Source organism: Carassius carassius, chromosome 41 (genome assembly GCF_963082965.1).
Source record: "Carassius carassius chromosome 41, fCarCar2.1, whole genome shotgun sequence".
Lineage (NCBI taxonomy): Eukaryota > Metazoa > Chordata > Actinopteri > Cypriniformes > Cyprinidae > Carassius > Carassius carassius.
In genome coordinates this window covers 16,364,972-16,383,317 of record NC_081795.1, presented here as the reverse complement: position 1 = coordinate 16,383,317, position 18,346 = coordinate 16,364,972, and the positions used below count along the sequence as shown (strand labels likewise).

Sequence of the window (18,346 nt, the reverse complement as noted above, 5' to 3'; positions counted from 1 at the left end):
ACCCATGCTGGGCTCGGGTATCATTCCAGCCTCGTAACGTTAAATATGACTTTCGAGGCTGTAAGCACAAGTTACATGTCCAATTTTTAATTGAAACCTTTATTTATAATTCATATAACAAGCAAGGTCACAATTATTTATTCACACAGATAAATAAACACACACCCTTGGACGCTTTCTATAGCTGCTAGCTATTTTGTCTCGACGCATCGCGCCGCTCACGTCCGGCAAAGTTCATTTTAAAATTCACTGTAGCCTACATCAAGTGTCTCCGTAGATTAACCTTACATGTAAAATACAAGACAATTGTTTTCGACACAGACGCCGTTTGCTAATAACGGATGTTTATGCAAATCAGTTCTTTAGCAACCTCAACTATGTTAACAGTTAACTTAACGCGTTAACTCTTTAACCACCAGGACTGCAAACAGCTTCTGCAAATGTAACTTAATTGACCAATGAACAAAATGTCATAACTTACCGTGTAAAAATCACATCTGTCTTGTCTTCAAGAAAAGTTACCGTTGCTTTCCTCTTCGCGCCACTTCCGAATCTGAACCAAGAAACAAAGCAATGCGCATGCGCATAGATTGCTTGGCTTCGTGGAGTAAGTTTTACTTGCGTTTGTCATTTTTTGCATTAGTTCATTAGATGACAAAACACTAGTAAATATTACTTGGGTAGTTCCATTAGAATATACTTATGTATTTAAGTACAATAAATTAAAGCGAAACCTCAAGTAGCTTATTGAATTAAACGTGACATTTTGAAGTAAAAAGACAAAATATGATTTCTTTGTAAAATTTACTTAAATCATGCTATCTTTATTTACAAGGCCAAAAAATCATTTTTTACAGTGCAGAAATATACATACTGATCTGGGTTACGATCCACAAGATAAAATTGCGCAGCATGATGTTTCTAAATTTGAAGCCTTTGTAGACCTGAAAATAGTTATCTTTCACAGATCGGATTCAGGTAAATTGGAAGTGTATAAAAATATGGATGAGCCCCATCACAAGATGTTGTATTTGTACCTGCATGAAGATCATTTTTATGGGATAAAATATCTGAAAGGTTTCTTAGGTTACTCGTATGTTTGTGAGTACTGCTATCAAGGGTTTAGTGATCGTAGTGTACATTATTGCAAATTTACATGTAATGTGTGCGCGAACATGTCTTGCTACACGCATCCCAAGAAACCGCTGCAATGCGATAATTGTTTGAGATAGGCTACTGTAGATCTGATTTCTGTTATGAAATGCATAAACAAACACAAAGTGATGGTTCGAAGTCTCAGTGTGATAGCATAAAATACTGTGATAAATGTTACAGAGAGTACAGAACAAAATGGTCCGGTGATAAGCTATTAATGCACAAATGTGCACCATCCAGATGTGCGCATTGCGCCGAAGTTCTGATGGGTGAAGTTCAGCACTGTTGCTATATTCAACCAGCCAAGCCTAGAGAACATAGCCAAGACTATATTTATTTTGACTTTGAGACGATGTATGAAGACGGCCGTCTTAAGGCAAATTATATTTTATATATATTATATATAGACCACCGAGGGCGAGCGCGTGTCATATCTGGATTTCACATCTCTATATCCGTACGTACAGTTGTGTAAAACCTACCCTATTGGACATCCTGAGATCATTTTAAAAGATTTTGAACCGGTCAAATCTTATTTCGGCCTCATTAAATGAGTACATAAACTACGTAAACTACTGCATCCAATATTGCCTGTCAAATCCTCTAAGGGGGTAGTCAGAATTGAAGAAGTCTGGCATTTTCCACTCAGACACTTTATTCAGCGGTTATGTTAAGACGTTTCTCAAATTCAAACAGGAGGCTTCAGGTTTTCCATCACGCATAGTGACAGATGCTGAAAAGGAGTCTTACGTCAGAGATTATTTTTAGAAGGAGGGAGTTCAGCTCGACCTTGACAAAATAGCACTTAACCCCGCACGCAGATCTATAAATAAATATTTATTGAATTCGCTTTGGGGTAGATTTGGACTTAGGTGTAATCAAGCTACAGCGGAGCTTTTAACAGACCCTGAAGATTTCGCCCGCTATATCCTTGGAAACGGACGCGTCATTAAACACTTCTCATTTGTGCCGGACACTGTGGCTTTAGTTCAATGGTGCTATGCCGATGAAGACCCCGCCCCCGCGAGTGATGTTAATGTGTTCATCGCAGCATTTACCACGGCTTACGGGCGTTTGGAGTTATATGATCTCATGGATCAGTTAGGACCCCGTGTTTTTTACGTTGATACAGACAGCGTTATCTTTGTATCGAAAGATGGAGATTGGGTACCTAAAACAGGTGCATATCTTGGTGAGTTGACGGATGAACTTGATGATGGAGATTTCATAAGGACTTTTGCGTCAATGGGACCGAAATCGTACGCGTTTAGAACACAAAAAATAAACTCTTAAATCTAAAAGGATCACGCTGCATTCTGCTAATGCGAAAATTGTAACTCTAGAAAGCATGATATGTCTGATACAGGGGTATGTAACATCACGTGACACTAGCCACTTGCTCACGCGCACAGAGACCATTGTGCGGAATAAAAAGAAGTTCACGTTACATAATAGAGCAGTTTTGAAAAGATTCAAAGTTGTATATGACAAGCGCGTTCTACTACCCGATTACACCCCACTTCCTTATGGCTACTAATGGTATTTCTAGCACACAAAATGTGTATGTTGAAGAGGATTTTGACTTTCGTATGCAATACCCTTTCTCAGCCTTAATCTCTGGCCCATCCGGAAGCGGGAAGACTGTGTTTGTAAACAAATTATTGTGTAATGCACACAAGTTGATCAATATAAAAATTGACAGTATTGTATTTTTATACAGTTATTGGCAACCTTTGTATGACGAACTGTTGTCATTGTATGATATAAAATTTATTGAAGGTATTCCAAACTCTTTAACGGATGAAACTTTATTACCTCCTAATGTCAATGTATTAATTATCTGTGACGATCTGATGTGTCAAGCCTTTTCAAACGATGAACTCTCGCGAGCTTTCACACAATATGTTCATCATAAACCATTTTCTATCATATTGATAACCCAGAATCAGTTTTTTCACGGTAAAACCAGCAGGACTATCACACTCAATACTCACTACCTTATTTTGTAAAGAGTCCAAGAGACTCGATGCAAATAATGACTTTAGGACGTCAGATTTACCCAGGAAATACAAAATTGTTTATGGAGTGTTATAAGGATGCTACCAATCAACCTTACGGATTCCTTTTGATTGACTTTAAAGCTAAAACACCAGAGCGTTTTCGTCTCAGATCAGGATTGTTTTCAGATCAACAGGTGGTGTATGTACAGAAAAGACTACGGTAAATACTGTTGGTGAAAATGATAGGCTCTGTAAAAACTTACCTCTTTTAAAACTATTATATAAGGCTTCACCGAGACAACGTCGCGTTATTTTACAGTCAGCGTCAGATCAGCTGATTCTATCCCTGTGTGAGATAGCTCTTAATGCACTTCATGGTAACATAAACACCAACCAGTTCCGGAGGTTAAAAAAGAAAAAAACAGGAGATCAAATACGCAGCTAGTAAAAAGATTAACATCAAAAGAAAGAAGCGGTTGATTAATCAACGAGGCGGTTTTCTTGTACCTCTGTTAAGTGTGGCAATACCATTTATAACTAGTTTTATAACCTCCAGACAGCATTAGGAATGGAATATGCCGAAAAACTTTACCTAATTTACCTCATCTAATCAGATGAATAAATTAAGAACTGCCGGTGTTCGTGAGACAATTCAACAAACTGTGGAGAACGATTTAGATACAGCTATAAGAAACGTATTGCAGAGGAGTGATTTAGATTCGCATGGGACGGCTAAACTTTATTCCAGCGTCTTACAGAGGTTTTTAACTATAGTAAAACAAGGTGATTTGGAGAGTAGTACTTTAACTCTTTCACTACCGAAAACGGACACTATTCATGCCGATGAACCTGCTAATAGACCTGCTACTTCACCTACCACTGCACCTGCCACTGCACCTGTTAGTGCACCTGCTGCTGCACCGTCGCATGATGAAAGCGAGGATCAGATTGTCAACGAAATCTTAAACAATGTGCCGCAATGAAGTTTAAAAAACATCAAACTCATTCTGAATTCAGTGTCTTCATGGACAACTTCTGGCGAGTTTGTATTTAAAGGGAATGTAATTGTAGGTTCGCACATGTTAGTATAACGGCACCTCACACGCTCCGTAATGAATACAGACCGCGTGGTTGGAATGAATTTCTGGATGCTTTTGCAACTTTAAATATACCATTTTCCACTATCACGAATCCGCAGGTTAAACGCATATGGGGTATTTAGTAGTAGTGCCTAGAAACGCCTGAGCATGGCCCGAACAGACGCCGGGTGAAACAGTAACTTTTTTGACAAAAAGAGATGCTGACACAATATTGAGTTTATAACCAACAGCATCATCTCGCATTAGGCAGAACTCATCTTTAGCTCTTGTCATTCTTATTTTTATATCTACACCATTCAACATTAATTTTTCTTGAAAGAAAATGTCGCTATGAATGGGGGCTAGTAATTCTATCACATTACTAGCATTGGTTAATGCAGCTCTCTTCATTAACCCCGTATTTTCTCCAGCAGGGTCAGTAGCATCCATGTGACCCGGTGTATCTTTGAAGAACAAACCGGCTGAAAAGACACTTTCGAGTGTATCTTTTCCAAAATTAATCAGAGCTTCAATCAAACAACTGTAGGGGTAGGTACTGGAACTCTGGCTTATAAGATGATCCCCCAGAGAGACATCCACCTGTGAGAATATACATGCTCCCGGATAGTTTATTAAACCAACAGGTGATCCGTCCGGTATATTAGAACCGTCGGGTCCAGTTATTTTGAGTCTAGTGTATAAAAGAGAATGATTAAGGTCCAAATAATCCTCCCCCGTGCCAGCGATAAAAAATTCTAATGGTGATGAATCGGTTATTGCGGATAGAGGTGGTATTTCTACCTAAGTATTTTTGTCAATGGACGTCTGTCATGGGGATCGTGAATAAATCTAACTCTGATTTAATACACTCCTCGGACATGCGATGGAATAGAGCCATGTTTAGAAAATAGTGTTCAGAAGTCTTTTGGTACGGACGGTTTTCTTTACACGTTTAGTGCGGGGGCGCCGGTTACATTTTGGGGCTGCACGCTTGTTACTGAGATGTTTAGCTTTCTTCACACGGCCACTCCCCCTACGTAGACGCTCACCCGGTGGTTTAAAAGAACCTCGTGACATCACCATTAAGCCGTTGCCATTTTGTCCGTTATTATTATCATTGTCGTTATACGATCTTGATAGAGCACTGGTCACAACATCCCAAGCTATATTTCTAGCAGCAGTTTTAAGATGTGGTTTTACTATACTAAAACCTCTTTTCAACAGCGTTAGTGCCGTCCTAAAAAGAGATTTGAAGATGCCACCTATGCCTGCTCCGTACATAACAGGACCGCCCGCGTATCCTGGTAACCTGTTACCCACCTGGTTCCGGTAGTATGTGACATATAGTTCGGGATCCATAGTTGCTTAATAGTTTTGCTAAAACTAAAACTTATTTCACCGGTCTGAAATGAAGTTTAGCCACAACTTTACCATAAGTGAAACGAACGTGTTTATTCTGATCGTCTTTAACCTCAATGCAAATATCTGTAATATTAGATTTATTCACAGGTATGTAATGCGGCTTGTCGAATCTAACACTGATGCTGTCATTAGATGTACCGTCTATATGTACAGTTCTCAGTAGCGGTACATACGAATCACCTACTGATTGATATTCAATCATATCACTGTATATGTACATGCTATAAAATGCACCTCTTATGTCAGCTTGATGCGGTGCGTATGTGACGACAGGTGCACCGTCAGAACTATTTTCGGGTTGTTGTTTTGCAGTTCCTAGAGACACACCAGACTTTAATCCTAGAATAATAGCCAACTTCCCATAAAATATCAAAGATGTGTTTGTCGGTGCTTTTAGAAATATCCTGTTTTTGATGTGATCGTAAGCAAGTGTGACTTTCGGTGGAAGGTTGGCGTTGATTTCTCTAACCAGAAATAGTACATCTTCATAATAACCCGGTTTTAACGTATTGCACACTTTAGATACATTTTGTAGATTTTTTTCTTTAATGTAGATAATCACATCACTGTCCTCTTTGTAATGCTTCTCATCATATCCCAGTATATTAGGGTTGGTGTTAATAATAAAGGCGGCATCCTCCTCATTAAATGTATACCAGGAAATAGGATAATAAAATTTGATTAAACCGACTTCCCATTGACCTTTGAGGTTCATACTTCTTGCTAGTCTCGTTTTGTAATTTGAGATACGGTTGTCAGGGTAAACATCCGTAGATGCATTACAAGGTAGCGTGATATAAAAGCCGCCCTCACTCATGGTGTAGTTTTTCACAAATGTTACTAATGACACCTCCGGTTGTTACTTGAATGGATTCTGTATGTCCACGATTTCCTTTTCTGGTAACCATGAGGAAAACTTAGTAGGCCAGCCCAGCCACTTGACAAGACAAAGCACTTTGCGGACACTCTTTTTTCGATCTAAAATCTTTTCTATTTTAAACTATTTGTCTTGGTTCACATTGATTTTTTGTAATTATTTTTCATAAAAGCACCCGTCGAAAACATCACCGTCATAATCTTGTAGTCTGTACACTGGAGGGTTTCGTGGTATACGAGCGGCTATAGTGAAATATTCCTCGGTGTAATTCTGTTCATAACCCTTCGAAAATACCCCTCTAACTTTTGAAACTCTAACTACATCCCCTATTTTATACTTAAAGACAGGTGTCCTTTACGTAAATTTCCATACAGATTATTAAACACATCTGTCTCATTTTCTTTATTAACGTCCAACGGTCGCATTTTAATACTTTTGTGATAACTGGCATTATATTCTTCTATAAGATCTTGTAAGATATTCTATTAACACTTTGTTAAAAACCGCCACATATATGATTTAATCGTTCGATTAAAATGCTCCACACAACAAGCCTTAACATCACTTGCTGTAGCAAAATGATTTATGTTATACTTTTTCATCAGTTGTTGGAAATGTTTGTTGAAAAATTCTGTACCTTTATCGGTCTGTAATTTTTGAGGTATACGGTTTTCTTTGAGTAAAGAGGTGAATGCTTTCGTAACCTCTGCACCTGTCTTATTCTTCAGCAGACGCACCCAAGCATACTTGCTAAAAACATCTATACAAGTCAGTAAAAATTTGATACCATTGTTTACTTTTGAATAAGCAGACATGTCAACCAGATCTGCTTGAAACTGTACATCTTTTCCGTACACTATCACTCTATTCCATTTATATTTGATAGGTGCTGTCTTGTGTAATGTATAAGTGTCCTGAGATGATAGCCAATCTGATATTTCTTTATCCTTCAGAGTTACCCCGTATTCCTGTAGTACACCACGTTTTAATTGTTCTTTACCTCCCAAAGAACCAGGGTGCGCTGGGTTGTAGTACACTTTTTTCATTAATTCAGACATCTTACCAACACTTCTGTTATTAGTTATTAGAGTCAAAAGGTTTTTATTTGCAATCGTTGCAGAAGACACATACAAGTTCAATATGATTGGTTGTACATTATCTAATTATACATCATCTAGATATTGAAGGAATTTCACACACATTAAAAAAAATAGCATGTCAATAATTTTATATACGTCTATAGGATCATTTCTTGACAACAACATTACACACACATCGGTTACATAAGTACAAAGACATAAAATGTTACCTATTTTAAGACTTTCTTCACATTCAGGCATAAGTTCAAGAATATTTTTAACAGTCATGCGAGGGTTATACCTTTTTGTGAGGCACTGAGTTGTCATACACCACTCCTTCGACATTCCCCTCACAGCTAACATTTGTTTTTTTTAATTTCATTAAACGTTTATTGTCCACATAACATTCACTCTCATCATCTATAATCTTATACAATAAGAGTTATTTCACTCTTAATTCTTTGTTTAAATATGAGTTTCTCTTGTCAAAATCGTAACTGCAAATACGATTATGGGATAGATGAAACTCACGCTTAACATTGTCCAAAGGTTCGTGGAGGAAATTGGCCAGACACGGACCATGTTTTATCTTCCTCAGTGCCAACATTAGATGTCCCATAGCTAACTCAACACTCTTCTCAGGAGTTTTAGGTGATGATGTCGTGGCTATTGTTACAGAATAGTTCTCCAATTTTTCCAATTCACAAAAACACTGTTCGTATTTTACAACTAGGTACGGATAAATTAGCTTCAACAAAACCCTCTTTTTAAACACTTGTTACAGCCAAATTGATGCTGCTATCACGCCTCCAGCGCTAGAGAGGGCAGGGCTGTAGGCGTGGCTTTTCCGGAGCATTCCCAAGCCTCATTCTAGTGTGTCAGCGGCATGGGCGAGGCTAGCCCCTTTTTAGGGGTGCTGAAGCACCCCTAAAAAGGAGCTCAGCACCCCTAAAACTTGGAGTAAGAAATGTTATTCTAAAAAAAAAAATTCGTCTTTTACACGGTTAAATAATGTCCAAAACATACTCAGTAGTTTGTGGTTTAAAATGTATGTGTTAAGGAGGAAAATGAAAACATCCCCGCATAGCAAATGGTGTCATCCTCTTCTCTTCTTCTACTTCTCCTCTGTACCTGCACCGCTCAGCACGACCGTCATCCAGCGCGAAACACACACAGAGTGAGAACCCATGTCTTGTGATCGGTTGTGATGCAACTAAGTTGCGAATTCACCGATTCTGAAACCATATCGGTGAGTACTGGAGTCACCATGGTGGTACATCTATAATAAGTGTTTATTTTCGGACTATTTTAGTCTGGCAGGTCGCCGCCGCTGTGGAGTAGCACAGGACCTGGGTGACTCGTCCATAGTAATAAACGGAGAGAAGTAACGCCGGTTAATGTTCTTCCGCTAGACGCATGCAGTTCTGTTTATTAACTGCTAGAGCGTGAAACAAAAACAGAAGCGCGACAAATAACCTGAGTACCTGTGTAGTGCGTACGTTGTTAAAGTTTATCGTTAATTTAATACTCATTTTAACAATCGGGAGTCATGTAAACATGACGTCACGTGCGTCTTTTCTGGTCAGTCGTCATGGAAACATGAAGCCCTGGCATTTGGAGTGAAAACATATTTAAAACATACATAAAACGATGTATCACTGAAAACACTCACTGTGGCTTTTTAAATGAATTGTTATTAATTCCTAGATTTATATCTGTTATTTTTCAGTTGTGGCTGACTATCAAACTAGACAATAAAAGAAAGTTTCATGTTTTTCTTTTGCTGTATTTATTCATTCATCACACACAGGATTTAACCTGAACCAGGCTTAACTCCTGAACTCCTAGCATTACTCTCTCTCTCTCTCTCTCTCTCTCTCTCTCTCTCTCTCTCTCTCTCTCTGTGTGTGTGTGTGTGTGTGTGTGTCTGTGGCTGTGGCCTGGCAGTGAGCAATGGACATACGACAATTCTTTAAAAGAAAAAAGACAGATTCAGGTGAGAGACTAGGGACAGTCCATAATGACCTCTGTCTTGATTTTTGTTTTGTTTTTTGTTTTCTGCTGAAAAGAGTTAAGCTAAAGTAAAAGATAATGCAAACCCGCTGTTGTTGTATCAAATTACTTATCTAGGCAATGGTCCCCTGCTTTTATTTTGTATTTATTTATTTCAAACTCACAAGCTTCTCTTGTGAAAGGAATTTGTCATTTAAAAAAGTTTCTAAGCCCAATAATAATAATAATAATAATAATAATAATAATAATAATAATAATAAAGACATTTAAAATGACACGCCTCTGTGTGCCTTTTGATCATATCCTTAGAATCTGTAAATGGTCTCATGGTCTCATTTTTGTGACATGACAAACTGACCTTAACTCTCCTGCCTACAATATATTTGTGTATGATTGTCAGTGCCAAGGGAAAGAGAGGGAGATGGCAAAGGAGAAAGGGAAAGGGAGAGCATGCAGGAACAACCAGGTGAGGAAACAACAGCAATAAATTGACATATAGTGAATAATGGCAAGCAAAACAGTAACTACTCATACTATACAAACTTATTGGCATTAAGTAGCCTATATTACTTTTTTTTTTTGGTAACATTATTTTACACCACATTTTTTCATAATAAAGGAGGAGGAAAACAACAGGGAGAGTCCATAAGGGATGAGAGGGAATTGACTAGTGAAAGAAATGAAGAGACAGAGGGAGTGCAACATAGAGACCACCAAGCCAAAGCAGCAGAGACAGAAGAGAGCTGTTCAGACTTAGGGGATAAGGACACTGGTCCTAAACAGTTAAAGCTGTCTGAATACCCTCATACTCAGTTTGGCACACAAAAAAGAGCCTTTCAAGAACAGTGGTTCAAAAGTTTCAGATGGCTGGAATACTCAGCTAGACAAAATGCTGCATTCTGCTTTCCTTGTAGGGTATTTGGCAAAAATGTCAGAAAGGATGCACTTGTTAATGATGGAGTTAATAACTGGCAAAAGGCACTTAGCAAGTTTCAAAAACATGAAACAACACAGTCACATAAGGACAGTGTGGTTTGTTGGAACAGCTACAAAGCAAGCCTGTCAAAAGGGAATGTTGTAGAGCAGATAGAGGCAGCAAGTAACACTGAAATTAGTGAAAGAAGGCAGTACCTAGAGCGTATTATGGCAGTAACCTGCTTCTTGGGGAAGCAAGGCATAGCATTCAGAGGTCATGACGAAATGGATGAGAGTCACAACAAAGGCAATTTCCTAGAGTGCATGTCACTTTTGACCAAATTTGATCCCTTCTTGCAGAGATACACAGCCCCTTCAAACACCACGTACCTCTCATCTGATAGCCAAAATGAGATGATAGAGTGCTGTTCACAAGAACTAACAGAAAATATCATCAGTGAGATAAAGGGAGCAAATATGTATGCCATTATGGCTGATGAGGCCAGGGATGGAAAGACAGAACAGTTGGCACTCTGTGTTAGATACGTGTCTGTTGAGGATGCCGTCAAAGAAAGGTTCCTAGCCCTTACAGAGGTGTCACAGTTTGATGCTACTTCGATAACAGCTGCAATTGAAAATCAGTTGGTAAAGAAGGGAATTGATCAGTTGAAATGTGTGGCACAGACCTACGATGGGGCAGCTGTCATTTTAAAAAATTGCACCCTGAGGCAATTTATGTACATTGCTATGCACATGAGTTAAATCTTGTTTTATGTCACACATGTAAAGCTGTCTCTGAAGCCACAGAGTTCTTCAACATGCTGGAAAGTCTCCATTCTTTCTTTAGTGTCTCCCTTGTAAACCACCATAAGTTTGTGGACACTCAAAAAAAGGTAGGGTTGCAGCCAAGAGAACTTGTGCAGTTGTCAACTACACGCTGGGCATGCCAGCTTCATTCAGTGACTGCAGTGATTGATAATTTCCCTGCTATCATTGAGTGCCTCTCCACAATCAAGACACCTACAGCAGTTGGATTGAGGGCAAAACTCAGTAAATTCACCTCAGTGTATTTGCTGATGGTTTTCCACACTCTCCTGTCTGTAACAGCAGGTTTACACAGATACCTACAGAAGGAGACCATTGACATTGCCCAAGCAGTGACATACAAAAATGCAGTGACTGACACCATGAAGCAGAAACGCAGTGATACCACTGCTGCAGGTCTGTACTCCAGAACAATAGCTATGTGTGAGGCAAACCAAATAGCAGTAGAATCATCCTCAGGACAGAGGCGTAAGACAAAGAGAATGGATGAATATGTTGTTGAGTCAGCTTGTGGGGCAGGCAGTGAAACCTGTGGCTCTTCAGAGTCTGAAGATCTAAAGAGGAAACTTTTGTTTCCTTGTCTGGACAGAATGATCTGTGAACTTGAGAGGCGTTTTTCTGGTGTGAATGAGGATGTGCTCAATGGAATTCAGGCATGCAGTCCAACCTCACGCCATTTCTTGTCTGAGCCTCATCTGACAGCACTGGCTCTGCATTACCATATTGAACTTACGTCAGAGGAAGTGATAGTTGCAAAAAACTTTCTGAAGCGCAAGAGTGAGGCTGGTACAGTTCAGGACATGTTAGCAGTGTACAAACTCCTAGATTCGGAAATGTTTCCTTCACTGAAAGCTGTTATGCAGGTTGCCTTGACAATACCAGTTAGCAGCTGTACATGTGAACGGTCTTTTAGTGCCTTGCGTCGGCTCCATACATGGCTCAGGAGGACCACAGGCCAAAGCAGACTCCAGCACCTAGCTGTGATGTCTATTGAGAAGGAGTTGCTTGAAAAAATTGAACACCAAAGGGTCATTGACAGGTTTGCCACCCTCAAAGTGCGGCGACATAGATTAAATTAACTCTCCCAAAGTAGAGCCAAATGGGGATTCAGGGGAAGTACTTCAAAGATTTCCCTGTCTTTCTTTTTTATATCTTTACTTTCTAAGTATTTTCAAGACCTCTGTAAATAATCTGGATATTTTGGACATTTTGGTTTTACCTTCTTTTTTTTTGCTCTTGATATGAAGCTTGTTTTATTATTATTTATTGATGACATATTGGTTTATGAAAGTTCAGACAGGCGTGCATCCAGATATGTTAGAGATGGCCATTTGTAAATAATTTACAGAAGATGAATTACATTTTGTTGTCCAAGTACCTGTTACTTTGTTCAATGACAATAAAGTTAAATCTAATGTAACCAATCTGATGACTGTTGATACAAAAGGAGGCACATGGAGTTAACGGTCAGGAAAACCAGCTGAGTGAAGAAGGTTTTGTGTTTGTTACAGGGGGCTGTCTGTGTGAACTCTCACAATTAAGCTGTTGTTCTGAAAAGGTCTCAAAAAAAAGAAAAAAAATATCTGGATTTTGGATTTAGTTGAATCAATGTTAAAATGATAAAGTTATTTTTCAATAGACATATTTTTTGTTTTTGTGTGAAAAGAGGGTGGGTGGTGGCAGTGGGGCTCATTGGGTGCTCAGCACCCCTAAAGCTCTGACCCTAGAATCGCCCCTGGTCAGCGGTGATGTGAGGTCGACTCAACGGAGATGCCTTAACACTTTGCTGTGAGATCTATTTTTCTTTTGTTTAAAGTCTTTCTCTCTGTCAGTAACAGTCTCGATTTTTTAAATGGTAGTAAGTGGTAAAGTACTGCACAGATATGACACGTATCTTGTCTGATGTATTTTATTTTAGATCCGCGTAAATGCATACCATCTTTTTTCTTTTGTTTTAACTTTTTCTAACATCGTGACAAACGCCAACTTTTCTGGTTTGTAACTCTACTTTACATTCGCTTCTTTTTTCAGTTTGAGGTAAGGTACAAATGCTATAAAACTCTGTAACTCTGTAACCTACAAGCTCTCACAACTTTTTCACGTGTTGCTTAACGAAACGTATCTGATATAAATATCCAGCAACCTAGTTTTCTTTTTATTTAATTTGTTACAACTTTAACACCATTTTTACACTTTTCCAACTACGAAAACTATCATTACATTGTTTCCATTTCTGTCTGTGTTTATAACCTTTTTCTTGAAATGCACTGTGTATTTAAAACCTTAATAAAAACTTCCCTTATACCATTTTCACGATTTCACCCTTTTCAGAGTTTAAAAAGCACATAGATCCCAACACAACTCCCACCGAAATTATTTCTTAGGTTCATAAGTTCATATTTAGGTCACTGGGGTGTACAGGGAGGGGAGGGGGTGTACAAACAGGTGTCCAGAACAGATGGCTTTTATGACCCTCATCAATCAAATTTTTGGAGACAAGGCAGCCTTTACCCTCTCTCACTGAGCTCAAAACCAAGCTTCTCCTGTGACCATTCCAGTCCTCTGACCTGAACCCTATAGAAAATGAGAGGAGTGAACTGAAGAGGAGAAGCACCAACATGGAGCTGGGAATCTAAAGGGTCTGGAGTGATTCTGGATGAAGGCATGGTCTCTGATCTCTTGTCAGGTGTTCTCTAACCTCATCAGGCATTATAGGAGAAGATTTAGAGCTGTTAAACTGGCAAATGGAGGTTTCAAAAAGTATATGTAAGTATATATAAGAATAAAAGGGGGCTATTACTTGTGGCCAATGTTTATTAGAGAAAAACCTTTATTTCATAATGATATTTCCCCCCATTTTAAATTCTTATTATACAATGAAAGGATACATTTATGTGAATTTTTTAAATAAAAGACCAAAAGGATTAACAATGCAGATGCATTTTCACAGACTTTTTTGATATTATTTACCAAGGTGGCCAATATTTTCGGCCTCGACTGTATGTACTGCAATTATTGAATACAACTGCAAAACTTCGAAAATCTCGGGCGAACGGACAGGATTCTGGTGTGCTGTACAGTGTTGCCAAGTTCACAGTTTTCCCAGGCTTCTTTAACGGTGAGCGTGATTTCACCAATAGGCTAGCTACATGTTCCTGGATCAACAACCTTGTTGATTCTGGAACAACATTCCAATCACCCAATCAGAATTAAGGCATAACTTTTATGGAAATATCTGTTTTAGGCTTATGATCGGGGTTAGGTGCTTCTACACTCTTGTTAATCAGCTATCCTTTCCCACAGATTCAATGTTATCATATGTTATCAATGTTTATCCAGGATCATCAGAAGATGTTGATCCAGGAAAATATCTTACTTAGCAAAATCACAGCAACCTACTTGCAACAGATTTTTTTTTATGTCCACAGGTATAAGTGACCCCATATTTTTGCGCAAAAAATGTGAAGTTTACCAGGGGAACCCCACCAAAAATGTGTATTTTACCACAACAGAATTACATTTTTACTGGTGGATCTCACTTTTTTTGTGAGATCTGGCAACCCTGGAAGTACAGTATAACTGGGCGTGCATTGGCTAGATCAGTACTCCCTGACAAAGGGGGATGCAGTGAATATAACTGCAAGCAGTAGAGGCTATTCTGTAGGAGTTTTGTGAACTTGTAATGGATCGCTGGAAAGGCAGGGTTGCTCTTGTCACTGGAGCTTCGGTGGGAATCGGAGCTGCAATCGCGAAGTCTCTTGTCCAGCATGGCATGAAGGTGGTCGGCTGTGCCAGAAATGTGGAGCAGATAGAGGTAATTTACAGTATGCATTTGTAGCAGAGGAATAAAGAGTTTTGTTCTATTGAAGTTCTTTTTACTTTTTTAAAAGTTTGACAACTCCAATGCATTAAATTTGTAGAAAAAAGGCACCGTGCACATTACTCATTAAATCTCACACTCTTGTAAAGTTTTGGGACAACATAAGAGTAAATGGTGTCAGAACCCAACAATGAAATTAGAGTCATCATTTATATTTGACATCTCTGGTTAATCACATTTTATTAATAAAATCTTAAAGTTCGAAATACTATACAATTGCATCTTCGTTAGACAGTATTTCATGTCAAAGAGAACAATGCAGGACAAAGTTCTAAATATTGGTATAATAATTAACCCCTTTATAACATTGTGCCAGTGTCACAATTTCTGCTTGGTCTGCCATTACTTGCTGTTCCAATGCCAATTTTTTTCTGAGCTTTGTACCCTTCATGAAATGTGAATATCAATGTCTTTTTTTCCATTTGCAGAAACTGGCAGCAGAATGTGTCAGTAGTGGATTCAGTGGCACTCTGATCCCATATAAATGTGATCTGTCTGTAGAAGACGACATGTTATCCATGTTCTCCTGGATCAAAGTTCAGCACCAGGGCATTGACGTGTGCATTAATAATGCAGGTTTGGCTCTTCCAGAGCCTCTGTTGAGCGGCAAAACCAGTGGCTGGAGGACTATGATGGATGTATGTACATCACTGGATAAATATGTATTTCTGTTCTGAAAACATAGAGCTAGAGCTTGTGTTATGGTAGTCCTCTTCATATTTTGCAGGTGCATGTCATTGGCCTGTCAGTGTGCACCCGAGAGGCTTACCAGTCCATGAAAGAACGAAATATTGATGATGGTCATATCATTAATATTAATGGGTACTTGTGTTATTGGACATTTTATACTTATTTTATTGCTACCTGTGCCATGCACCAGACAATTCAGTATCTTTAAATATCTTACTTTTAGTATGTGTGGACATCGCGTCCTCCACAATGCTGATTTACACTTCTACACTGCTACCAAATATGCAGTGACGGCTCTCACAGAGGGTCTCCGGCAAGAGTTACGAGAGGCCAAGACCCACATACGTGCCACAGTAAGAGAACTAATAGGATTATTCAAAATAAATGTGTCTAAACACTTGCTGGCATTATGTGTTCTTTCTTTAACAGGCTATATCTCCTGGCTTAGTGGAGACGGAGTTAACCAACCGGCTCTTTAGTCAAAACCCAGAAAAGGCTGCTGCTACCTATAAAAGCATAAAGGTATAGACCAATCCTGATACTTGTCCATGGAGTATGTTATAGATAGTTTTTTACCTTTTTAATATCTAAAAATTATATATTAAAGTGCCTGCAAGCAACTGACGTCGCAAACGCAGTGGTGTATGTCCTGAGTGCTCCTCCTCATGTTCAGGTAAGCTTCATACATCAAACTAATGTTTGGTGTCTTTCTGACATTCTTATTATAAGAAATAATAGACTTATAATTGAATTATAATTTTAAGTTATTCCTTTACTCTCTGTAGATTGGTGACATTCAGATGAGGCCTGTGGAGCAGCTGACTTAAACTGAACAGAGAAACGGGATGAAGCATCTCTTTAATAAACATTGTGAAAGTTTGCAGACAATAAAAGATCACAAGAATGTTGTAAATAATATTGTCAAGTCTCTAAATAATATGAAATGCATTTTGTCAAAACACAAAAACACTGTTCTGTCTCATCATGATCTCATCATTACATTTTTCATTGTATTGACTGAAATGATTTAAGAAAATATGCCAGTGTTAACCATTTTGAGACGCAGAATGCTTTAGGTGCTTAGAAACTCTAGAGAGCTGATATAATAGAAACCAAAAAGTCACTTTTTATTACTTGCCAAACGTGTTTTTATTTTAAAGTAATAGGGAATAGTTGTTCGAAACCTGTATGAATTTCTTTCAGGTGTTGAACACAAAAGAAGATATTCTGGAAATTGTTGGTAAACAAACATTAAACGTAAGCCATTGACTTCCATAGTACAGAAAAAAATTATATTTAAGTCAACTGTTTGTTTACTATCATTCTTCAAAATATCTTAAGTTCATATAGGTTTGGAACAAGTGGATGGTTCGTGAATGATGACAGAATTGAAATTTTTAAGTATTGACCCAAAAGGAAAGTGGTGAAAGGATAGTTTCAAACACAACTTATTATCTGTTGTCATGTAATAGAATTCACAGCATAACGTCTGAACACGTGAGTAGTGTCACTTTGATTATCCTTGTTTTATGGATCTTGATTTGCTAATATTTTTTTTTTCTCTTGTTTTGTGAAATCTGCGAAAGTTATTTGCTATTCAAATAATGTCTGAGTTCGCATTAGAACTTTAAATCTTGGAAAATCGAGTACAGTAAATTGCTATTGGCTGTATTCTCAAAGGTAGTGTTCGTTTACATAAGGGATTGCAGTAAAGCCCATGGGAAACTGGCAGCAGTTTTTATGTATGCGTTAACTTGTAATATGGCTCACTGGAAAGGCAGGGTTGCTCTTGTCACTGGAGCTTCAGTGGGGATCAGCTGCAATCGGGAAGTCTCTTGTCCAGCAGGTGCCAGAAATTTGGAGCAAATAGAGGTAATTAAACAGTTATGAGGAATAAATTTTCATATGTTGCTTCAAAAAAAAAAAAAAAACGAAATCATGTGAGACATTGCAGGTAATTTATGTAAGCACCTCGCACGAAACACAAGCAGGCAAAACCGGTGGCTGGAGGACTACGATGTATGGATGTAAATCAAATAAGCAGTTATTCCTTAGCTGAATTGCAGAATGTGTCATGTTAGTCATGGTCAAATGTTCAAGTGAATGTCTTTGACCTGTCAGTGTGCACCCATGAGGCTTGCCAGTCTATGAAAGAAAGAAAAGTTGATGATGGTCATATCATTAATATTAACAGGTATAGGTGTATTTTATTGCACCTTTGTTCTGTGTACTGAATTTCTTGTCTATGTGAAGACACAAAAGCATTCAATGTCTTAAAATACATATTTTATTTAGTGTTTGTGGACACCGGATCATCTACAATGCTTCTACAGTGCCAGCAAATATGCAGTGACGGCTCTCACAGAAGATTTGAAGCAAGAGTTATGAGAATGAGAGGCCAAGACCCACAT

The 18,346-nt window shown here is 38.4% G+C and overlaps 1 protein-coding gene across 1 annotated transcript; it reads left to right on the top strand.

Moving 5' to 3' along the window:
- The first annotated feature begins 14,942 nt into the window (after positions 1-14,942).
- Positions 14,943-16,851, top strand: LOC132123292 (dehydrogenase/reductase SDR family member 11-like). Its single transcript, XM_059533849.1, has 7 exons — positions 14,943-15,179; positions 15,674-15,883; positions 15,973-16,067; positions 16,159-16,288; positions 16,365-16,457; positions 16,543-16,608; positions 16,721-16,851. The coding sequence occupies exons 1-7, from the start codon at positions 15,048-15,050 to the stop codon at positions 16,760-16,762; spliced, it is 768 nt and encodes a 255-aa protein (XP_059389832.1). The 5' UTR covers positions 14,943-15,047; the 3' UTR covers positions 16,763-16,851.
- Positions 16,852-18,346: the final 1,495 nt, after the last annotated feature.

Coding starts and splice junctions, on each gene's coding strand:
- LOC132123292 (XM_059533849.1), top strand. CDS start 15,048: ATGGATCGCTGGAAAGGCAGGGTTGCTCTTGTCACTGGAGCTTCGGTG. Junction 15,884..15,972: donor GCTGGAGGACTATGATGGAT/GTATGTACATCA, acceptor CATATTTTGCAG/GTGCATGTCATTGGCCTGTC. Junction 16,609..16,720: donor GTGCTCCTCCTCATGTTCAG/GTAAGCTTCATA, acceptor TACTCTCTGTAG/ATTGGTGACATTCAGATGAG.